At 43.5% G+C, this 25,012-nt stretch overlaps 1 protein-coding gene across 2 annotated transcripts in view; it reads left to right on the top strand.

Moving 5' to 3' along the window:
* SLC25A21 (solute carrier family 25 member 21) overlaps window positions 1-25,012 on the top strand; it is a 359,073-nt gene that overhangs the window by 227,477 nt on the left and 106,584 nt on the right. Inside the window, exons 1-2 of one of the 2 annotated variants that reach the window (XM_078392470.1) lie at window positions 21,522-21,683; window positions 24,438-24,521. In XM_078392470.1, coding sequence (XP_078248596.1) covers window positions 21,622-21,683; window positions 24,438-24,521 — 146 coding nt within the window. In that variant the 5' untranslated portion in view covers window positions 21,522-21,621. Of the gene's footprint in view, window positions 1-21,521; window positions 21,684-24,437; window positions 24,522-25,012 lie in introns of those variants that run through there. The other variant, XM_020801990.3, reaches the window with a different exon arrangement.

Raw genomic sequence — 25,012 nt, 5'->3', positions numbered from 1 at the left:
GGTGGCTCTTTCCAACACGACCCACCCGGCTAACAGCAGCAGACGCTGCTCCCACCCCATGCCCCCTGGCCCTGCCAGATCCAAAGTGGCTCTGCTTCCTTCAGGCCAGCCGCCCGAATGGGCCCCCGGGTCAAGGCGGGGCCGCTCCTGCTCCAGCAACTTCAAGGGCTGTGTCTCAGGGCCAGGGGGGGCAGGACAACGAGGGAGAGCAGGACCCGCAGTCGGAAGCAGCCGGAGGCAGAGGCAGCCCATGGCGCGTCTTCCCCGGCCTAAAGTATCCAAGAGAGCCTTCGATCGGAGGAACCCCAGGCCAGATGGGGGGGAGGCAGGCTCGCAAGGGAGAGTAGGTGGGCTGTCAGGGCTGTGCAGAGCCCCCCTTGCCTTGCCCCATCGCCCTACACTCCCAGCTGGTTGAAACAGGGTCACTAGTAGCTGATCGCCCGGCATTGCCCAGGGCTACTGCTGTCGCTGGTGCGGCTCCTGCTGCTGAATGTGTGAAGACATTCAGCCAGCCCCTGGAATTTATGGCAGTTATCAGGCTGTTCGCTTGTTTTGCAAAACCTGCTTGATCCCAGGGGCTGGCTGAATGTCTTCGATGCAGAGGAAGCCCTTTTACTCATACAGAGACCGAAAAGCGGCCACCAAAGCGGGGAGGGGGGGAGGGCAGAGGGCTGGGAGGCCCCAACAAGACCGGTTTTAAAGAGACAGCAGCTTTCTTCTGCTTTCTGCCTTCTTTCGTTCCTCGGGTTCAGCAACCCACATGTAGAGAAGGGGGACCTTAGCGTGCAGCCACAACCCTCCACTTCAGCAGGCAGGGAGCAGGTTTAAAGGCACTCACCCCGCAACCACGGCACGGAAGAAAGGGAAGAAAGCTGCAGTCTCTTTAAAACCGGGCTTGTTGGGATCTCCCAGCCCTCGGCCCCCATCCCCTCCCCGCTTTGGTGGTCGCTTTTCACTCCCTCTGCAGCAAAAAATAAAAATGCCTGCCCACTGGAGGCGGAGGGGGGAGGAAGAGTCAAGGTGGGGCTGTTCCTGCTCTAGCAACCACAAGGGCTACATCTTGGGGCCAAGGTAGGCGCAGGCTGGAGCCGGAGCGGAGGGCGACGACTTCGCTTCCTCCCAAGAAATGTTGCCCCGCTGGCGGGGGATGAAGCCAGACCGAGTAAGCCCGGCACCTCCAATCCTCTATGTGGGGGTGAGCAGCAAGGCTCTTCCAGGGTGTGCCCTTCAAATCCAGGATCGCCCAAGAGGTAAGCGTGTCATACACGCGCCAGGGGCTTGTCACGCTTGTGCGCATGCGCACAAGCGTGACATGCCCCTCCACAAGCGTGACCCCAACCGGTCCGCGCACAGAGCCTGCACCCTCCCAACCAGTCCGCGGTTGGAAAAAGGTTGGTGACCGCTGCTCTAAAGGAAAGTCATGACATTGTGCAAATTAGGTTTGCAGAAAATGCTTGAAATTCTCTTTTTTTCATTAGGACATTCACAGTGTTGCATTATGATTTAAATAAAATTTTATAAGAAAGAAAAGTACTGCTGGTACTGCTTTCATGATAAGTGCTCCAAATGTTCAGAGTTCACACCCCAAAATTGCTGCTCCCATTCTTTTCCCTCAAATTTTGATCTAAAAGATTGCAGAAACTTTTTTTTTGGCTCAGCTTTAGTCCTGTCCACCTTACGACTCTTAATCTCAATCAGAAGATAATTTATCAAATATTTCTATGGGTCAGCTGCAGAGATTGGAAATGTCACATTTGATTGGCTGAAATTTTGTTGCTTAGCTTTGCATGGGGAAGGCAAATGGCATAACATTTACTTGCCTCTTGTTAGCAATTAATGAGTCACTGCTGAAATTTTCAGGGGTGTGTGCACACCAAATGGCTTGGTGCATGCTTGAGAACCTTAGCAAGGATTTGGTAATTTCCAGCTAGAAGCAAGGGTAAGTTACATCATATCCTTTCCACATGCATAACTAAGCAACAGAATTTTGTGCATTTATTATTATTTACTTATTTCATATATCTATACCACAAATTTTAGCCAAAAGGCTCCAAAAGCAGATTTCTAAATAGTTAATAAAATGTTCCCCATACTCAGGCTTACAAACTAAAATTTAAGGTGTGACACACATTACAAAAAAGGGATAGGAAGGGGACAGATGAGAACCAAGATGTTTGTTTTCTTTCAAGCATAACTTCTATAGTGCTTAAGAAATTCAGTGATTCAGTTCAGCTGGATGGAACATCTCCACTATACAGTATCTCACCAGTCAGGTGTTAAAATCCCTTCCCCAGCTGCTGTGTCAGCAAACAGCTAGGTTTTTTTGTATTTCTTCCTGTTCAGGGCTGTATTTGTTGTGGAATTCTAAAAACCTTAATTCACTCATTTTCATTGTTGAAATACAGTATATATTAGAAAGCAACAAGAAAGCAATTTCTTCTCAGGCCCAATCCTGCACCATCTGTACCAAACTGACTGGGCACTGAGCAGTGTTCCCATTTTCTCATTAAAATAAAATGCTTGTATAACAGCATCGCGAACAGCTTGACCGGCATATTTAATTTGGAATAAAACAGTGGTAATGTTCACTAAGTGGATGACTGAGTTCTGAAAAATGCTACTTGCAAATTAGGATCTCAACAGTATTTATGGATAGAATTGGACGGTGCTATGACTCTGTCTGAAAGAGGTGTTAAAAATATTGGCATGTCATGCACCAGCGAGACAGCTATAATTAGTTATTTTTGTTAACCATTAGTGTAATTACCATACCAGATCACTATGTAACTGTTCCATGGTCAAGTTAAACCTGCTCCTGGGCAGGTTTAATTTATGTGTTTGTGACTTTGCCAAGAACTCTAAATGTCTTTTAATTATTTTGAAACATGATGTTTGGTTTTGTCTTTTTAAAGCTACTGTATCTTTTTAAATGCATTTTATTTAAGGACTAATCATGACCAGGGAGGGGAGAGGTCATAGGGGAGGAACTGCTGCTTCCCATGCCATGTCAGATCTACTCCAGCCATGGTGCAAGGTTTTGTATTTTTTCCACCTCTCCCACTGAGTTCCAGGCTGACAGTTTTTTCCTCCTTTGTGGGGATCAGGGGTGTTGAGCGAGCAGTAGTCCGTGTACTGTATATGCTTTCTCTCTCCTCTCTCTCTCTCTCTCTCTCTCTCTCTCTCTCTCTCTCTCTCTCTCTCTCTCACACACACACACACACACACACACACACACACACACACACACACACACACACACACACACACACACACACACACACACACACACACACACACACACACACACACACACACACACACACACACACACACACTACTTCTGGAAATGCACCACAGATATTTCCAGATATGTTTAGAAGGAAATGGTTAACATTGATGAGATAACTACCCTCAGAAACCTGTCACAGAGAAGAGGAAGCACATTTGTTTTCTGCTGGCTCAGAGGAAAGGACCGGAACCAATGGATAACTTTCTCATAATACTGTATGAGCTATTGGACATGGAACAGACTGCCTAGAAGATGGCGGGCCCCCTTTCAATTGAGGTATTTAAATGGAGGATCTGGGACAAGATACTTTAGCTGGGGATTCAAGCAGTGGCAAAATATTGGAGTATATGAGCCAATGCTTGTTGTTAAGTGTTACATAACAGCACTGATGTTACCTGTCTGTCATGGGTTTGGAGGGAAAGTTCCATCCTATGGGGAGTGGAAGGCGGGACATCAGGAGGAGGGGCTGTACTGTATAAATATGTGATGCCTGTGTGGTGAAGAGTAGATGCTGAGACAGACTGTGAGACACTGGGTTGGGACGAAGCAGCAGCTGGGGAAGAAGAAGCTGTTGTGGGAGTCTGGGTGTCTGACAGGGTACTACTGTGTGTCAGAGTACCAACCTGATAAGTTCAGGTGTCTGTGGGTTAGCCAGAACTGATGGGTTCAGGGTCTGTGCTTTAAGTTAAAGGTTCTAGGTGAACCAAACTGTATGCTTGTGTGTGTGAGAATAAGCCACGTTACTTTATTTTATTCACCTGATTGTTTTATTTACCCTGTTTGTATTTAAAATAAACCTTATTCTTTTATTGTTTAAAAATCCATCCCTGGTCTGTGTGACTTATTATAGGGAATGGTTGGTGGCAGCTTAGTAACTGTGTGATAGATCCCAGTAGGTCTGGGTTTGTCACATTGATTGGTGTCCAGCGTGTGGGATACGACTGGTCCAGTTGTCCAGCGGTCCAGCAAAGCCTTGGCAGGTGTGCCCAGAGCAAGGGGGGTCTAGTCAGGGACAGTCTGAGGCGCGTAGGTAATCTTCTAGGTGTACCTCACGGGGAGGTGCGCTAGTAGAAGAACGTGCCAACTGGGGAGACTTAGATTAAGGTGCTCTGAGGCAGCCTAGTTTTGGCGGGAAACGCTGAGGCAAAACTGCGTAGCAACAGTGAGCTAGCTTGCCAGCTGAGAGGCCCAGCAGAGGGGGGTAGGCTCTGACTCGATACTGTTGCAACTTTAGTGCTGAAGAACAGCAGCAATCTCTAGGGAGAGCTGGTTCTGAGGTAAAAGGAAAAAAGTGGTCGTTTTATTTTGAGGCTTGACTTTTTAAAGCAGCCTGTTCTGAGGGGGGGTATGCCCTTGACTCGAAGCCAAGTAGCAGACATGAGTGAGGTGAAAGACCCCCAGATTGACCAAGGTTCTGAGGATGAATTTGGCTCAGTGCAAGGTGACAGCACAGGAGAGCAGGACCCAGAACTCAGAAAAATACTCCTAGCCCAACAGCATGAACTGAGGGTGAGGGAAATGGAGGAAAGATTAGAGAGAGAAAGAAGAGAGGAAAGAGAGAAACAGCGGCAATTTGAAGAAAGAATGGAGAGAGAGAGAATGGCGTTTGAATTAAGAAAACTGGAACTGTTGAACCAGAACAATAATAATAATAGGGATTCTGAGGGAGGCCAATTGTCTAAGGCTGACCTGAAGAAATTCCCTGTGTACCACAAGGGAGATTGTCCTGAGGTGTTCTTTTCCTTAGTGGAAAGAGCGTTTGTGGACTTCTCAGTAAGGGAAACTGAGAAGATGACCATCATGCGGTCTTTAATCAGTGGTAGCCTGGCTGAGGTTTATGCCGAGATGCCTGAGGAATTGATGAAAGATTTTGCAGAGTTTAAAAAACTGGTGTTTGCCAGACATGGGATAAATGCAGAGCAGCTGAGACAAAGATTCAGGTCCCTCACCAAGAAACCAGAACAGACTTTTACCCAAGTGGGGGCCCAATTGGTGAGGCTGCTTGAGAAATGGCTATCGCAGGAGGGAATAGAGACCTATGAGCAGCTTAAAGACTTGATAGCCCTGGAACAGTTCTATTCAGTCCTGCAGGGGGAATTGAAATTCCAGGTGAGGGAAAGGAAACCGAAATCTGTGGCAGCAGCCGCAGAAATCGCGGATTTTATCTCCCAAATAAGAAAGCCCTTGGGTGAGGGGAAATCTGTAGGTAAACCCAAAGAAACCTACAGCAAGTACTCTCAGGGACCAGGGAAAAGCCAGCAAGGGGGAGGGGCCCATGGTGAAGGGAAGCCCTCAGACATGAAACCAAGACCTCAGATTTTGGAGGGAAAACCAAAACAAGATGAGAGAGAAACAAAATACGCCAGAAAATGTTATTTCTGTCAGGGAAAGGGTCATCTAATCTCAGAGTGTCAGAAATTAAAGCAGCTAAAAGGAATGGTGCCTCAGAATGCTAGTGGGACCAAGCCAAAAGCTGTGTTCTGTGTCCAGAAGGAGCAAAGCTCATTGTCACAGAGGGAGCCTGTTGCCATGACTACTCAGTCTGGAACAGCTACCTCTGCTGATCAGGCTGAGGAAAATGGTCCTCTTCTGGAGGTAAAGCGCTGCTTGCTGATAAAAACAGATTCTCAGTTGTTTGAGACAGCAGGGGTGGACGTAGGAATACTTGACCGTCAGTATAGGGGGCTGCGGGACACTTGTTCCCAAGTAACCCTATGCCATCCAGATATCATCCCTAGGGAGTTTATAATCCCAAATGAGAGCATGAAGGTGGCAGGGATTGAGGGGCAGATAATCTCTCTGCCAGTAGCAGAGGTACCTGTCAACTTTCAAGGCTGGAGGGGAGATTGGCGGATAGCGATTTCATCGACTCTGCCAGCAGCCGTGCTCGTGGGAAATGACCTGGCTGAACATGTGAAACGGGTGCTAGTGATTACACGTTCACAAGCCACCACGGGGACAGTTCAGGGGGGTAATGATGAGCCAGAGACGGAAGCAGAGGGGAGTTCAGAAGCTGTGGTGGAAACCTTAACCACAGACAGCAGATTTGGACAGGAGCAAAAGGCAGACGCCACTCTCCAAAAGTGTTTTGAACAGGTGACTGACGCCCAGCTGACACCTGAAACCCCAGTGAGATTTCTGGAGAAAAAGGGGATTTTATATAGAGAAACCCTGAGGAATATCTCAAAAGGGGGAGATGGGATCAGAAGTCAGCTGGTGGTACCTGAAAAGTATCGCCCTATGATCTTACAAAGGGGTCACTCTGACATGTTTGCTGCACACTTAGGAGTGAACAAAACACAGCAGAGAATAACACAGAATTTCTACTGGCCTGACATAGGGAAGCAGATCAGGGAGTTCTGTAAACAATGTGATGTGTGTCAAAGGCAGGGGAATAACCGCGACAGGACCAAAGCAAAGTTGTGCCCTTTGCCTGTGATTGACACTCCGTTCAAATGCATAGGGGTGGATATAGTGGGACCTTTGCCCAAGGCCACAAAGAGGGGGAACAGGTTCATCCTAACAATTGTGGACCATGCCACAAGGTATCCTGAAGCCATACCCCTGACTAACATTGAAACTAACACAGTGGCCGATGCTTTGGTGGGGTATATGTCCAGGATGGGATTTGCCTCAGAGATAATCACAGATTTGGGAGCATCGTTCACATCAAAGCTCATGAAACGCTTATGGCAGATCTGTGGAATTAAGCACAAGGAAACCACTGCCTATCATCCTGAAAGTAATGGGTTAACTGAGAAGTTCAATGGGACTCTAATGCGCATGATTAGGGCTTACTTGGCAGAGAATCCAAACAATTGGGACCAGAAGCTGCAACCCCTTTTGTTTGCTTATCGATCAGTGCCACAAGCCAGTACCGGGTTTAGTCCATTTGAACTTCTATTTGGGAGACGGGTGAAAGGGCCCCTTGATTTGATCAAACAAAATTGGGAGCAGATCACCCAGGATGACCCACAAGACGTTGTGACTTACATAGACACCTTGATGAATGACCTAAGGAGAAATCTAGAGCTGGCAGCAGAAAACCTGCAAGCTCAGAAGGTCAGACAGAAAACATGGTATGACCACAAAGCTAGAGAGAGGCACTTTGACCCAGGGGAGGAAGTGCTTTGGCTTAGGCCCTGCAGAGAGAATAAACTGCAGCTCAAATGGGCAGGACCATATAGGGTCATTTCCAAGATGTCAGACCTGAACTACCTAATAGAGCAGGAGGAGAACCAAGCAAGGAGGGTGGTTCATGTGAATGCCCTAAAACCCTACTACAGAGGGGAACAGAGGGTTTTATTCGCGATAAAAGCAGCTGAGAGTGAGGAAGCTGAATTACCCTTCTGGGAGGGTAGAGGGGAAGTAAAATACAACCCAGAGGAGGTAAAGATCAGTCCTGCACTCACCCAAGACCAGCAGCAAGAACTAAAAATGCTGCTTAGAAAATATCAACAGGTGTTTTCCAACAAGCCGGGGATAGTGAAGGGAGTGATGCATCGGATCCACACAGGGGATGCACCCCCGCAGGCAGTATCCCCATACCGAGTAACGGGACCCTATAGGGACAAGGTGCGGAAGGAGCTGGACGAGATGCTTAGGGAGAACATAATCGTCCCCTCTTCTAGTCCTTGGTCCTCTCCGATAGTCCTTGTGGACAAGCCTGATGGGAGCATTAGGTTTTGTGTTGATTACAGGAAATTAAACCGTGTAACCACTCCTGATGCCTACCCAATGCCCAGGCTAGACAACCTGATTGAAACCATAGGGGGTTGTCGGTTCATCTCATCATTGGACCTGGTAAAGGGATATTGGCAATTAAGAATTGATCCCAGGGATCAAGAAAAGACTGCCTTTTGCAGCCCTTTTGGTCTCTATGAGTTTCGAGTCCTGAGCTTTGGTCTCAGAAATGCACCAGCCACATTCCAAAGGCTGATGGACCAGACCTTGGCAGGGCTCAGTGACTTTACAGTGGCCTACATTGACGACATAGGGATCTTCAGTAATACCTGGGAAGATCACCTGATACACCTGGAGTTAGTGCTGCAGAGGTTAAGTGCAGCAGGGCTAACAGTAAAGGCCAGCAAGTGTCAGCTGGGTAGCCCAGAAATAAAATACTTGGGTCACATGGTAGGGGGAGGAATGATAAAACCCCTGGAGGCCAAAATAGGAGCAGTTCGTGATTGGCCTAGACCCAACACCAAGAAAAAGGTCAAATCATTTCTTGGGTTGGTGGGCTACTACAGAAAGTTCATCCCGAGGTTTAGCGAGATTGCGGCTCCGCTGACCGATCTGACGAGGAAGAAGGCTGATGACCGCATCCCGTGGACCGGCGACTGTGAGGCGGCGTTCCAGAGGTTGAAGGAGGCGTTAATCAACTATCCTGTCCTGCGTGCTCCAGACTTCGACCGGGAGTTTATCATCTACACCGACGCGTCTAACAGCGGGGTAGGAGCAGTTCTGTGCCAAGAGGATGAGAATGGTGACCAGCATCCAGTGTCCTACCTGAGTAGGAAACTTCAAAAAGGTGAGAGACATTTGGCAACCGTGGAGAAGGAGTGTTTGGCCATAGTCTACGCGATCCAGAAGGCCAAGCCTTACATCTGGGGAAGACATTTTATTCTGTGTACTGACCATTCACCATTGCAATGGTTAAAGACGATGAAAACCCACAATAGCAAACTTATGAGGTGGGCTTTGAACTTACAGGACTATGACTTTGAAGTGAAGGTGGTCAGAGGGTCAGTGAACTGTGTTGCTGACGCCTTATCAAGAAGACCTGAAGACTGAAGACGGCGAAAGAACATGGACTATATATGTATATAATGAGAACAAAAAGTTAAATGTACCTGGTTTTGAATTTGGTTGGTATTAATAAAGGTAAATTGATGTACTGTATATGGTAAAATGTTTAAATGCATATTTGCTATGGTTAACTTGGAGTGTAAGTATATGTAAGTATTATATGGTATGTATAAATGTTGTTGTGTATTTTATGCAGGTTGTTTTTTTGGTGAAAAGCACTTTTAGCTTTCCCCCTACAAAACAACTTTTAAAGAGGGGAGGTGTTACATAACAGCACTGATGTTACCTGTCTGTCATGGGTTTGGAGGGAAAGTTCCATCCTATGGGGAGTGGAAGGCGGGACATCAGGAGGAGGGGCTGTACTGTATAAATATGTGATGCCTGTGTGGTGAAGAGTAGATGCTGAGACAGACTGTGAGACACTGGGTTGGGACGAAGCAGCAGCTGGGGAAGAAGAAGCTGTTGTGGGAGTCTGGGTGTCTGACAGGGTACTACTGTGTGTCAGAGTACCAACCTGATAAGTTCAGGTGTCTGTGGGTTAGCCAGAACTGATGGGTTCAGGGTCTGTGCTTTAAGTTAAAGGTTCTAGGTGAACCAAACTGTATGCTTGTGTGTGTGAGAATAAGCCACGTTACTTTATTTTATTCACCTGATTGTTTTATTTACCCTGTTTGTATTTAAAATAAACCTTATTCTTTTATTGTTTAAAAATCCATCCCTGGTCTGTGTGACTTATTATAGGGAATGGTTGGTGGCAGCTTAGTAACTGTGTGATAGATCCCAGTAGGTCTGATTATGTTATTGTTATTGTTTAGTTACTGTAAACTGCCCAGAGTGACCTTGGGTGCCAGATGGATGGTATAGAAAATTAATTAATTAAATTAAATAAATAAATAAATAAATAAATAAATAAATAAATAAATACATACATAAATAAATAAATAAATAAATAAAAGCAAGAAAGAAAGGAAGAGAGACAGACAGACAGACCCTTGGGGTTCCTTCCAACTCTACAGTTCAGTGGTCAGTATCCTGCTGCCTAATTACACAAGCACAATGGGCATGACATAACTGGCAGTGACAGCCTGCAGCTAAATAAAGTCTGCTTTGATTGCAGGCAGTGCATGACTTGCATGAAATGAGACAAAGTTGCACACAACCCAGAATCAAAAGAGGAATTCTTCAATTATCACCACTGCCAGTGACGTCACTCCTGTTGCAGTGATGGAGCTATGCAACAGAACACTGGTCCTCATGGAACATTTCTGCCTGTGAGTCCTTCATGGACATGCCATACACCTCCTCTGATGGTGCAAACACCATTCGCTGGTAGATCTCTTTCTCCTGCAGCACTCTTACTGTGTCCATTCTGGCCTCAGCCAGTCTTTCTTCAGCTTTACAGAGATGGTTTTTCATACGATGAGAAAAAACTTAAATGAATTTAAAATATGAATCATACTTGCCTTTATATTTCATGCCATTGCATTCGCATTGTTGTCAACCTTACTGATTGTAATAATTCTACATACATTTAAACTTTAATGAAGCTGTCACAGTCAATATTTCTGGTACTGTTTCCTCTGACCTAGTGCTTACCTTCTTTTTCCCTGTGTTCTGTGTGTAATGACTGAGGATAATGTTCCTTGCATTTGGTGAAGCTTAGGCTTATGTCATAAAAAGATCTGTTACTGATTCCAAAGGTAACTGCTTTTCTGCTTTTCCTGCAGTAAACTAATATTGTTCCCTCTCTAAAAGTTCATATTTTATTCTTTATTTTTGTCCTGATAAACCTGGAGTATCAACTGTATTTTTTTATTTGAGACAGATATTATAGTTCTTTTTCTGATTCAGAATGCAACAAAATAGATACCCAAGTCTTTAGTTTGATTTACATTAGTGGTTCCCAACCTTGGAAACCCAGGTATTTGTGGACTGCAACTTCCAGAAATCCTGAGCAGCACAGCTGGTGGTGAAGGCTTCTGGGAACTGCAGTCCAAGAACACCTTGGCCAAGGCGGGGAACCACTGGTCTACCTCTCAAAACAGACCAGACCCATCTGCTCCTCCTATACCAGCACACAAGTTGCCTTGAAGTTGTAGTTAGTTTTTGAATATTGTGCTTGTCTGAATTTGCAATGCAGTTCTTGGCTCAAGAATCCCAAATTTATCAAAAATGTGTATTTAGCATGGAATGTTTAGAAATGTGTATTTTGTTAGAAAACATGTTCCAGAATATGTGTTTAAATCCTGATTATTTGTGTGGATTTTTCAGAAAGGTCTGCACACAATGGAAGAAACAGATACAACGGACTTTTGAATGAACATACACAAAAGTGACATGAAGTAGATATATGGTGATTTATCCTTTTCTAACGTCTAATCTGAATATACTTCTAGAAAAAGCACTACAGGTCCAAATTCAACTGACTGTGCTTGTACCAGTTATACCTTTTGCCAGATTAGTTCAAACTGTGATATCTTTTGGATGTTTAAGACACAGGAACTGTGTGAAAGCTTTGCAGTCTTCCACTGGACCACCAGTGCTGCACTGTCAACATATTAAATCACTGCAGCCATCTTTCTGTTATCCTTTGGGCATCATTTAGGCAGGGAGGATATTTTATGTGATGTTTCTACTCTTGCTGCTTTTTTTGGAAAGTTGTGATGACATGTCTTTTTAAATGGTTTGTAATGTTTAATTTACTGTGATGATTTTAATTGTTTATATCCTTAAACTGATCTTAATGGTTTTTATGATTCTGCATCATTGTATTTGATTTTAATGAATCTAACATTGAATTTGTTTTTGGTTGTTGTCTTATTGTGCTTTATGGTGTTTGCCAGCCACATTGAATACTATCTACTTGTTGAAAGGTGGTATAGAAAAAATAATAATAAGATTGGACTGATTATGTTGATAGTGAACATCAAAATATAGGACAGAGGTGATCCCCGCAGGCTTATGATTTACAGTAAAGGCAAAACTTATTAAGGAGCAGGGGAAACTGAAGTAAGTGAGAGGACAGTTAGTAATGCCAACTTCCCCCTCAAAAGCAAAGTACATCCATAGGCACCCAATTCAGAATACACAGCTAAAGATAACCCTTCATTAAAAGGAGTTTCCTGAGATATTGGTCAAAATCCAGTTGCTTAGTGTCGTAAATTGCACTAAAGTAGGTAAGTTGAATCCATGGAGATTTTGCAAGTCAACTCCCCCATAAATTCCATTGATTCAAATGGGCTCACTTGCTCTCAACTTGCTATGCTAAAGTAAATCTCAGTTAGAGTAGGTCCATGTAGAACTTATGAAGCAGACTCACAAAATCCCCATTGATTCAGTACTCACATGCTATTCCTACATGTTAAAATTAGCAATATTTTTGATGCTCAAACCATGTTTCATCGTCTGTGTTATTAACCTTTTTTTAAAGATTAACTTGAAGAAAACCTTTTCTTAAAAAATAACTTTAAAAAGTAAATATTAATTCAAATTTATATTGAATGTTGTCTTTTAGTCCAGGTTCATCCAATGTAAAGAAAGAAAAAGAAATGAGAATAGAAAATAGCATATCAGAAGCAAAGAAGTATGGCAGAAATCAATTAGGGAGTGAAGTTATTGAAAGATCTTCTAGGAAGGAGATCATTTCCTGTTTTTCTTGTGTTTTTCTTTTAGGGTTTTACTTAAAACATTATTGCTGTACTAGAATCGTTAAAATACAAATCCTGGTATTGGTAGAATGCATATCTCTGGCTTAAAATAATTAAGTATTTGTTTTGAATTCTAATGTTCATATTTTCAGCAGTTTATATGATTTGAAAGATTTACCTTTCAAATAAACTGCAGAATTATCCTCTCAATTTACTAATTATCCGTGGTAAGTAATATAAACAATCTGCAAATTCTGTTCCAGATGGTGGAATAAGTTATCAGTGTGCATTTTGTAACAACTGAGCTCCTAATGAAATCTAAGTCCAAGTAATGACAAATGCAATGGGTATAGTAGCATGTATCAGAATCACGAACAAAAATATTGGAGTAAAAGCCCATGTTAAATTGGAAACCTAAGTTATAACCCAATTATATCTGAAGGTAACCACTGCTAAATGTAAGCTTAGTGAATCACTAAGGATTTAGCTTTGGAATACTCATTGTGAAAGTAGGTAGCTCTTTAGAAGGGCTCAGAATGTGGCTGTAGTGTTTATTTATTGTAGCCCTTACTACCTAAAAGACGCAAAATGCAAAAATATCATCTCAGATGGGTAGATCCCTGTCACTGCTGCATTTGAAGTTCAGAAAATTAAACTAAATCCTCAGCTGTGTTGTATTCATCATGTATTTGCATAATATTAACACAAGAAGCTGCCAAATACCAACTTAAACAGAGACAGTATGGTGAAGTGGATAGAGTACTGGATTGGAAATCCTGGAGATTCAGGTACAAATGGCCATTGAGCCATGAGGTTCACCAGGTAGAAAGGGGAGGTTATGCATAGAAAGGTAGGACAACATGCTAGGAGAGGTAGCGGATCTATAGGTTTCCTGGCCCACTTCCTGGTAATCAGTGCTAGGTCAGGAAGTGGCACAGATCATTTCTCTCCCAGAGAGGAGAAAGAAGTGGGAGCTTCTCTTTCTCTTCCACCTTTTCAGGTTCTCACTGACAGTACTTTAGATTTATCAGTTGGCTTGGGTTGGCACTCTCATGAGCAAACAGTAGGATTTTTCTGTAACTATGTGAGCCTAAACATATCTACTCAGAAGCAAGTCTCAGCCGCCTAGAGTGGTCATTTTGAACAGATAGGTGGGGTATAAATAAAATAAATAAATGAAAATAAAGTTCAATGAGGTTTATTTATAAGTACTATAGTGGAATATAGGGCTGCATTATAAAGCTAATAGCAGGGCACATTTTTGGCAAAAATCAGCAAAGACCCAGGCTGGTCTCTTCTGAACATGGAACAAAATGAAGAAGAACTTCTCAAGGAATGTTTTGCAACCCACCCTTGTCTCTCCCATCCTGATCTCATGCCATGTGCGGTGCCCCTGCTAAATGTGCCTCAGTGTGCTCATTCAACACCTTCCTGCATCTTATGAAGGCCCGATTTCAAGGTACTTCAGGCAGATTGGAAGGAAGATTGATAAGGAAGGAAGTTTAATCTTGGTAGTTCACACATTTTGAAGACATACTAATGAAGTGGAGTTTTGTTGGCAACTGGGGTGGGATGGGAAGAAAAGGAAAACTTTTGAATGTTCAGATAGTTCTTTTGTTTAAGAAATAAAAGAAATCAATATAACATAAATTAACCACACAACCACACAAAATTGGGACTTCCCAGGAGAGCTTTCCTCCATTTCCTCAGGAAGTTTTGTCTAGGAAGGAAGCAGAGGTACTGGCTTTATGGGCTTTTCTGGCTTATTCTCTCTGTCTCCCCCCCCCCACCGCATGGTTAAATTGGGACTTCCCAGGACCGCGCGCCTAACGGCGCGCGAAACTGTCAAACACTCCTATTCTATCTACGATCCCATCTCCGTCCTTTACATGGTAGATATGCATGGGAAGGTGGAGTTTTAGCTTTGAAGGAGGCTGAGCAGGAGAGCATGTCAAATGGCGTGCTAAATCTTCAAATCCTATCTTTACCGAAATTTGATACATTGGAATGACAACAAACATAGAACACTTCCACACTATTAGAGAGGAGGCCGGGTAGGTGGGGCTCGTCAGCCCTGGAAGGCAGCTCATCTAGGAGAAGGAAAACTCCGACTTCAAACCTCCACTGCCTTGTGGCTATATCCACTTATGGAAAGGGCTTCAGGAGATAACCTCGAGGCAAAATCCGGAGCCGGAGTCCCGGAGGCAGTTTATATCATTCCGCCAACTCCTGCGACGTCACTGGAACCAATTGTACTGGCTCTTGCCTTTCCACTGGACAATTTCAGTGACGTGGAGAGGGGGGATTTGCTGCTTGGGTAACAGCCTATCCTCCATACTATTTTACCCAGGCTTCGTGCTCTGGAGAGGACACTCCAGCTTCGCATACAGCGTCGAAACAACACGGGAAGTAGCAGTTACCGGTTATAAGTCCTTGCTCAATTGGCGTAGAGCATGACGCCAGGGGCTACTTCTGACGGTGGGAGAGGTCATTACACCTCACCAGGTAGATACCGCCCGCCTTAAGCTGGGCAGCCCCCAGCCAGTAAGGTGCTACCTCGCCACGGTCTGTTAACTTCACGGGGTGCGTGGGGTTTAGGGTCAAACCCGACAAGCAGATCGATAACTGTGCACCATGCAACAATCGTAAGAAAACGCCTGCCCTAAAGCTGGGCACCTGGAATGTACGGACAATGACCCCTGGCTTTCCTGACTACGGCTTTCCTAACGACCTGCAAGAAATAGACGATGTGCGCAAGACAGCTGTCATTGACATGGAACTGAGTAGACTGCAGATGGACATTGTTGCCCTGCAAGAGACAAGATTGCCAGACTCGGGATCTGTCAAGGAAAAAAACTTCTCATTCTTCTGGCAGGGAAAACCATCGAATGAGACCAGGGAATATGGTGTTGGCTTTGCAGTCAGAAATACTCTCCTGAGATGCATTGTTCCACCTACTGTGGGGAGTGAAAGAATCCTGTCTCTGCAGCTCCACTCATCAGCAGGACCAGTAACCCTCATTAGTGCATATGCACCAACACTGTCATCCACTCCAGAAGTGAAAGACAAATTCTATGACGATCTGGCAGCTGCTATCAAAAAAGTCCCTGAAAGAGAGGCACTGTTCATTCTTGGAGACTTTAACGCTAGAGTTGGTGCTGATCATAATTCTTGGCCCACTTGTCTAGGCCGTTTTGGCATTGGAAAGATGAATGAAAATGGCCAGCACTTGCTGGAGCTTTGCTGCCATTATGGTCTTTGCGTCAGCAACACATTCTTTAACACGAAGCTGCAACACAGAGTTTCCTGGAGACATCCAAGATCCAAGCATTGGCATCAGCTCGATCTAATCCTCACTAGACGTTCCAGCCTTCCTAGTATTACGATCACACGCAGTTACCAGAGTGCTGATTGTGATACTGATCACTCCCTGGTGTGTAGTAGAGTCAAACTGCGAACAAAGAGAGTATATCACACGAAAAAGGAAGGAAGACCACGTATTGACATCAGCAAGACTCGCGATCAAAGAAAAGTGAAAGAATTTGCCCAAGCACTTGAGGAAGCCCTTCCAGGTCCGGCTACTGCAAATGCACCTGAACGATGGGAACACTTCAAGAACACTGTCTATAACACCGCCTTGTCCACCTTTGGCAAGAAGACCCAAAAGGTGGCTGACTGGTTCGAAGCCCATTCAGAGGAGTTAATGCCAGCCATCGAGGTTAAGAGAAGAGCACTAGCAGCATACAAAGCCTGTCCTAGCGAGTACAACTTGCAAGCCCTTCGAGCTGCTCGCAGCCAAGTCCAACAGGCTGCCAGGAGATGCTCCAACGACTATTGGCTCCAGCTCAGCTCTCATATACAGTTAGCAGCGGACACAGGTAACATCAAAGGAATGTATGACGGTATCAAGCAGGCCTTAGGTCCAATACAGAAGAAATCTGCTCCCTTGAAGTCTGCTACAGGTGTGCTCATCCAGGACCGAGCACAGCAGATGGAACGCTGGGTACAGCACTACTCTGAGCTATATTCCAGAGAGAATGTAGTAACCGAAGAAGCATTAAATAACATTGAGTGCCTACCTGTCTTGGAAGAGCTGGACAGCGAACCAACCCTAGCAGAAATAAAAGCGGCCTTGGACTCCCTCGCCTCCGGCAAGGCACCTGGAAAGGATAACATCCCTGCTGAAGTGCTGAAATGCTGTAAGGAGATCATCACCACTGAACTGTACGAAATCTTTTGTCTCTGCTGGAGGGAAGGTGGAGTACCACAGGACATGAAGGATGCAAACATTGTCACATTGTACAAGAACAAAGGAGACAGGGGTGACTGCAATAACTACCGTGGCATCTCTCTTCTTAGCGTTGTAGGGAAGCTGCTTGCCCGTGTTGTTCTGAAGAGGCTCCAGGTGCTTGCAGACAGAGTCTATCCAGAATCACAGTGCGGATTTCGAGCTAATAGATCCACCACTGACATGGTATTCTCCCTCTGACAGCTGCAGGAGAAATGCAGGGAACAACAACAGCCGCTCTTAGTGGCCTTCATAGACCTTACAAAAGCATTTGATCTGGTTAGCAGGGATGGCCTTTTTAAAATACTTCCCAAGATTGGATGTCCACCTCGTCTCCTTAACATCATCAGATCTTTCCATGAGGGAATGAAAGGCACTGTAGTTTTTGACGGCTCAACATCAGACCCCTTTGACATCCGAAGCGGAGTGAAACAGGGCTGTGTCCTCGCACCAACACTTTTTGGGATCTTTTTTGCTGTCATGCTGAAGCATGCCTTTGGAACTGCAACCGAGGGTGTCTATCTCCGGACTAGATCAGACGGAAAGCTCTTTAATCTCTCCAGATTGAGAGCGAAGACCAAAGTCCAACTGAAATGCATGCGGGACTTCCTCTTCGCAGATGATGCAGCCATCGTTGCCCACTCTGCTGAAGACCTCCAACAACTCATGAATCGTTTCAGCAAGGCCTGCCAAGACTTTGGACTAACAATCAGCCTGAAGAAAACACAAGTCATGGGCCAGGGCGTGGACTCACCTCCTTCCATTACCATCTCTACACAAGAATTGGAGGTTGTTCATGACTTTGTGTACCTTGGCTCAACCATCTCTGACACCCTCTCTCTGGATGTCGAGCTGGATAAACGCATTGGCAAAGCAGCCACCATGTTCTCTAGACTCACAAAGAGAGTATGGCTCAATAAGAAGCTGACGACACATACAAAGATCCAAGTCTATAGAGCCTGTGTCCTAAGCACACTCCTGTACTGCAGCGAGTCCTGGACCCTTTGTGCACGGCAGGAGAGGAAGCTGAACACGTTCCATATGCGTTGCCTCCGACGGATTTTTGGCATCACCTGGCAGGACAAAGTCCCAAACAGAGTAGTCCTAGAACGAGCTGGAATTTTCAGCATGAATACATTGCTGAAACAGCGACGTCTACGTTGGCTTGGGCACGTCGTGAGAATGGCTGATGGTCGGATTCCAAAGGACCTCCTGTATGGAGAATTAGTGCAGGGAAATCGCCCCAGAGGGAGACCACAGCTGCGATACAAGGACGTCTGCAAGCGAGATCTGAAGGCCTTAGGAATAGACCTCAACAGATGGGAAACCCTGACATCTGAGCGTTCAGCCTGGAGGCAGGCACTGCATCGTGGCCTCTCCCAATTTGAAGCGACCCTTGCCCAGCAGGCCGAGGCAAAGAGGAAATCACAAAAGCAGCAAAACCAGGGAGCTGGACAGGGGACAGATTGGATTTGTCTTCAGTGTGGAAGGGATTGTCACTCTCGAATTGGCCTCCTCAGCCACACTAGACGCTGTTCCAAGTCCTCCATACAGAGCACGCTACCATAGTCTTTCGAGACTGAAGGATGCCTAAAACCACACAACATAAATATATAATTATAAACAGTGCTCTGTTTTTGTCAAAATTGGTTTATAAATTTGGGTTATATTAAGCCTTCCACTGACCAGAACATTTTTTAAAAATTCTGCTATCATCCATGAAATTAACATGACACTTTTTGTATACCTTCTGCACATCTCTGCTTCTTCCCTCCAACCAATGCTTTAGTTCAGATGTAAGCTTTCTCATAACAAGTGCTGGCATTCCATTAGCTAGTTCATTAACAAGTTACACCCAATTTTATTGAGCCTAACAGCTGCCTATCAAAGAACTCAACTCAAAGATCACGATTACAACTACTAATTGGCATGTAGTTTAGGGTTGCTATTAAAACTATAAAACTGATTTACTGCAAAAGGAACAAATCCAAAATACTCAGAGAAAGGAATGTGTTACATGTTATTCCTATACAACATAATTATTTACTGCTAATGGGTTGTTTAATTCTAAAAAGACCTTACCTCCTGCCTATTTATTTATTTTACATTCTTTATCACATAGTTATGACAAAAGTGGACTTAGATATTACGGTAGTTCTTGGTTATGCAGTTCTTATCATGATCAAGCAGAATAGGAACAATTCTGAGAAAAGAGGAGCCGTAATTAGCTGGTCTGTTGGGGATGCTGATGGTATATCTCTGCTTCCCTGCTCTCGCTCTCTCTGTTGTAGCCTGATGGAATGACTTCCTCCAAGTGACAGAGAATAGGGGAAAGAGCCTGATGGCCCTGGTTTCCCTGATGAGTTAATGATGGCACAGCTTCCCTTCTCTCCCTCACCAAAGGGTGACACATACAATCTTCCTATCTGATATGCTTGCTTTTTCCCTTCGATGAGTACTTGCAGATTTTTTAAAAATTATTATTTTAAATTAACCACAATACTTTCAGGCCATCTGGAAGGGTAAGTGAAAGATCTGTCTAAAGCAAGCTTATAATAGTCAGTATGCAGCAATATATTACCAGTCTAATGAAAAACTAAAATTTGAGAAATGTCTAAAATAATTTTTCACTTGGCAGCTGAGAAAAGCCCATTTCAGAGAACGCCACTAGAAGTAAACAGTTTTCAGCCTACACAGTGCTTGATGCACTTCTGTTAGCTGCAAACTCTATCAGTGTGGGGCCATCATGTTTGCACAGTAAGTCACAGTTAGAGTAGGCCCATTTGAATCAATGGAGCTTGCAAAGTTGACTTACTAACCCCCTCCCCATTGATCCAGTTGGTGTACTCTAGTGTGATTTACTACACTAAGCAACAAGTTTTTAGCCACTGGACCGTGTGTTATTAACACATTCCAAGAGGCCCAATCATTTAAAGACAAGTGCTTGCTTGTTCTCTTTAAGGGCCAATTTTGATAATTCATCCTGGAAACAATTATGAAAAGAGAAAAGACAAAAACAGAGAACACTTGCCACTTAGGGCTGAGAAGAATATGACATGAAACCTGAATGTTGTGGGGGGGGGGGGAGAAGGGAAGGGACGGGGGAAAAACAAATATTGTGGGACCTTGAAGAGTATTAGATTTGTTTCCGTCTGAGTTTCTGCAGGGGAAAGTCCACTTCTTCAGATATGAGGAAGGAAGTCTGAAGCCTGATTTGTATCTGAAGAAGTGGATTTTGATCCACAAAAGCTTGCAAGAAAATAAAATCTGCTTGTTTTAGCGACTGTTGGGTAGCTCAGATATGAGGTTCGATTCCCCACTGTGCCTCCTTGGCAGGAGCTGGACTCAGTCATCCATAAGGTCCCATTCAGTTCTGCAGTTCAAAAGATGATGGTGGTGGTGGTGATGATGATTCCATAATATTTTTCTTTTTTTCTTCTTCTTGTTCTCTTCTTTTCCAGCTGCTGCAACAGACGCAGCTTTGTTTTTACTGAACCTAAACAATTCCTGGAAAAATTCCCCTAAAAATGAATAACGTTTGAAAGGAACAAAGTATTGCTCTTTATGCTTATGTTACCCAAAAGTAATGACTTGCAGGTAAATACATTATCTGCTTCTGAGCTCATGTTCAGAAGACTCTGCTATACCACCTGGAATGACTGATTCTATTAGAAGGACCATAACACCATAATGGTGTGCCTGCCGGGCCCAGACCCAACAAACAATGATGAAGAATACCATGGTTGTGAAATTTCCTGAGAAGCTATCAACACACAGCCTTGCACTTTCCCTCTCATACTATGTATGCTATCTATGAATGTTCAAATGACTGTCCCGAGAGGTGTTTGTGGCAAGTGCCACCTGGACTTAGGAATTCATTTAAAGTTCTTATAAGACTGTCACTGAATACGTGTGGTGCTCTCTCCTGACATTCTAACCTGTCAGACTGCAGGTTGCTGCACTCTAAGGATTTTCAGTATTCAAGACTACTCCCTGCATTCATGTAATGGAGTCAGTAGCACACCTGCAAAGAGCGTACAGTGATGTCCAAAGTCAACCTCCATTCCCACATTTCATTTTATGCATCAGAATGTCATCTGTGCTTCATCTCATTGCCCTTTGTCTTTGCCTCCCAGCAATTTCCTAAAGTTCATTTTGGGCACAGGCACACCTTAACAATTTATTTTGTGTGTTACCTGCAGGGTTTGCCAGTTCACTGATTGCCAACTTGTTTAGATCGTTAAATGAAGCTTGTAAGGCAGCTTGTGCTCCATTGATCGAATTATGTACAGTGTACATAATACATATGTACAGTGTTTGGGCAAGATATGTGGGGGGTTGCTCCACTTTCTTGGTTGTGCCTGTTTTGAAAGCATTCCAGTGTGGTTATTACTGATGTACTGTTACTGTTGTACAATGTCACTGGAGGATGTGAAACTTTTAACCTTTGGAAGAGCTATTTGCAAAGAAAAAAAGAATATGCAACAGTTTTAACTGGAGTGTGAAACTGTTGAAGAGTGGTTGCAGCTCTGCCAACTTGGCAACATTTTTCTCTCTAATAGAAAAGTAACCCTAGACTGAGATTCCAGATGTGCCAGAACTACTTTTATTTGGACTACAGAAGGGATCCAATGAAGTGCATTCAAAAGAGGTGCGGACTTCCTTTTGCAAATTGCCAAATGTATTTTTACTGTATCACAGGAAATTTGTCTGTTAGAGCTTTTGAGGTGATCATGTTGAAAAGGTGCTTAAGAAATGTTGTTTGTTTCTGGCTCATTTATTTCAATAAATCACTCTTACTGAAATCTATTTTAGGCCAGTCATCCCCATACAACATTCCACCAGATGTTTTGGCCCATGAGCCCTCTCATCCCTGACCATTTGCCATGCTGGCTGGATCTAATAGGAGTCACAGGGTAAAACATCTGGAGAAACTTCAGACAGATCGTGCCCACTGAGCTTTTAGGGGCTCAGGGGCGGTGGAGAAAAACTTGGATTTTTTTTTTAAAAATGACATTTGTAAAACTCTGCTTTCATTACAAATGTTGGAAGAGAATTTATTATTGTGTACTGATCTTTTACAAATTGCTCATTCATTTGTGTACTCTGATTTTCTCATCTTAAAGACCTTCAACCATTTTTGAAGGTTCCAGTGCAAATACAGTAGCATTGGTCTCGTGTGAAGAGAGTACATCTGTGGAATTCTCTGTGTACTTAAACTTGTGCCAGATAAATAATTGTGAGAAATAATGGAAGTCAATGGAATGTTAAAGTTTTCTGTGCTACTGGGAACCGCTAATGGGAAATGGCAACACAGCGACAGTCAACCGGGAAAGGGGGAAACATATGACTACACCAGAAATGAACTTGGAATAAGTTGAAACCTTTATTTGTGTGCAGAACAGTGATGTCTCTTTTTTGTGATGTCTATTAAAAATATTCTAAATAATTCTTTTACAAAGAGTTTAAAGTGGCATGCAAAAGATTAAAGTGTGCTGCTTAAACTGATTAAAGCAAACAAAACTTAATTTTAGCAATGATTTCATCCTGTTCTTTCAGCATTTTCTTCAGTTTGTATCAGTGAATAAATAAAAGAAGAGGGTCATGTTCTCACTCCAGAGTTTGCATGGTTATAAATTTGGAGCATTGCCTGTTGTTTTAGTAGGCATCCTTCAGTCTCGAGAGACTGTGGTAACGTGCTCTGAATAGAGGTATTGGAACAGAGTCTAGTGTGGCTGAGAAGGCCAATTTGAGAGTGACAATCCTTTTCACACTGAAGACAAATACAATCTGTCCGCTGATTTTGCTGGTTTTGGGACTGCCTCTTCGCCTCGGACTGCTGAACAAGGGTTTCTTCACATTGGGAGAGGCCATGCTGCACTGCTTGTCTCCAGGCTGAACACTCAGATGTCAAAGTTTCCCATTTGTTTAGGTCCAATCCTAAGGCCTTCAGAACTAGAGTACTGGGAAAGAATGTTGCATTGTGTTCTATGTTGTGGATCAAATCAAAGTTATGATTTTACATTGCCTCAAAAGGGAGAACAAAAGTGTAAACCCCATGAGTAGTATATAGTAGAAGATTACTTTTCTGCTGTGTTTGGGTTGAGTTTTGAGAAAGGCATTTTACTTAGTTTGAACCTGAGAGAGCTGCATCCCTCCCTCCATGGACTGGCTGCTTAAGGGAGAAAATATTAACACGAGTTTTATTTATCTATTTGCTTTCATTTGTGACCTTTATTTCACACTTGCTTGCGATCCTTTTCTCAGCTGCAGTCTTCATGGCATCAACAGTGTTTTATGGAAGGTTTGCCACAGGTTCAGAGTGCATCTTTAGGAGCCTAGGGACCCGAGAAAGGAGAGAGATTGTGCCTCCCTGTTTTGCTGGTGGAAGCAGCTTTCATGAACAGAGGTTCTTCACTGGTTTCCACAGAATGTAGTGTCGTGAGTCTTTAGAGCAGTGATTCCCAACCTTGGGTACCCAGATGTTCTTGGACTAAAACTCCCAGAAGCCTTCACCACCAGCTGTGCTGGCCAAGATTTCTCGGAGTTGTGGTCCAAGAACATCTGGGGACCCAACATTGTGAACCACTGCGCTATAAAGTATGAGAGGATTGGTCCCTGCCCCAGTGAGTGTACAGTCTAAAAGTCAACACAGGGGAAATGGTGGATGAAGGGGAGGAAAGGAAAGCACAAGTAATTAAGGAAAGCAATCCTTTCTTTAGCCATATGAGGGAAACAGCATGTGGTTGTTTTAACTGAACAGTAACTTTTAACTGCACAGTGTGAGAGGTGTGGGGTTGTAATGAAGACTTTTCATGAAAAGCTGGGCTTCAAGGAGGGATATGAAGGAAACATCATTTAGCTGTTATGGCAGGTTTCAAGCATATGAAGCCTCGAGGAAGAAAGGGAAGAGTTAGAGTCCTTTGGACAGCTGAGACAGGTGTACCAGTAGGGGAATGAAGGTCATGAGGAAAGATCCAGTGGATTAAAGAAGGGAGGGATGTGGGGGACAAAGCAATGCAGGTAAAGGCCAGGTAAAGATTCAGAATGTAACAGGAAGGCTTATGCAGAGGTTTGAAGTGGAGAATCACTTGATCAAGTTGTCAAAAGAAATGAACAATTTATCCATTTCACCATCCATACAATGGGAACAGGGAAGGGTGAGTTTATGAAATATTGTGAGATTTTAAAGACTAATATATTTGTATGTGCGCTTTTGTGGATCAAAATCCACTTCCTGAGAAACATTATTTCAAAATGTTTTGCAGATTTGAAAGCTTCTATATACATAGTTTAGATAATAATTACATTAAAAAGTATTAGAATAACTTGTATTAAGTATAATCTGTGAGGTAGACTTTGCAAAATCCTTGCATGGTATTTAACCTATTGTGAACTGTTGTAGGTTCCAGATTCAACGAGGAAAAACTGATCCATCCAGTTACAGGAGCTTGGGACACAGTTTTAGGACCATATTCAAGACAGAAGGGTAAGAATATATACAATCAATATGTATTTGTAATTCACTTTAAAAAAAAGTTTTATCAACTTTTGCTGTTTTAATATAATATTATTTCATTTAATATTTTTAAGCAGTTTTTCTTTCTGAAAGGAAGTTTGAAAGTGGCTGGGCATTAAGTACCAAAATATCAAGATTATAATCATAATACACACAGTAGTACACACGTACACACAAACAAATACAAATATACACATGTACAATAACTAAAAATTTCAGTACTAAGCCAAGTTTACTACAACAAATGAACAAAATTTGGCTATTCAATTTAATTTTACTACATTTTTGGCCATCAGAGCACCCGAAGTCACATATATTACAATATATTTTAAGAACCTGGAAAAACAGATCAAATACAAAGCATATTATTACTGTCCTATTTAATTAATTTACGCAATATAATATCTAATTAACAGCGCGATAATATACCACCACAATAAAGACATTAAGCATTTTCTGAA

The sequence above is a fragment of the Pogona vitticeps genome, chromosome 1 (assembly GCF_051106095.1).
Source record: "Pogona vitticeps strain Pit_001003342236 chromosome 1, PviZW2.1, whole genome shotgun sequence".
NCBI lineage: Eukaryota > Metazoa > Chordata > Lepidosauria > Squamata > Agamidae > Pogona > Pogona vitticeps.
Note: the sequence above shows the minus strand (reverse complement) of the source record. Positions and strands in the feature narration are given on the sequence as shown.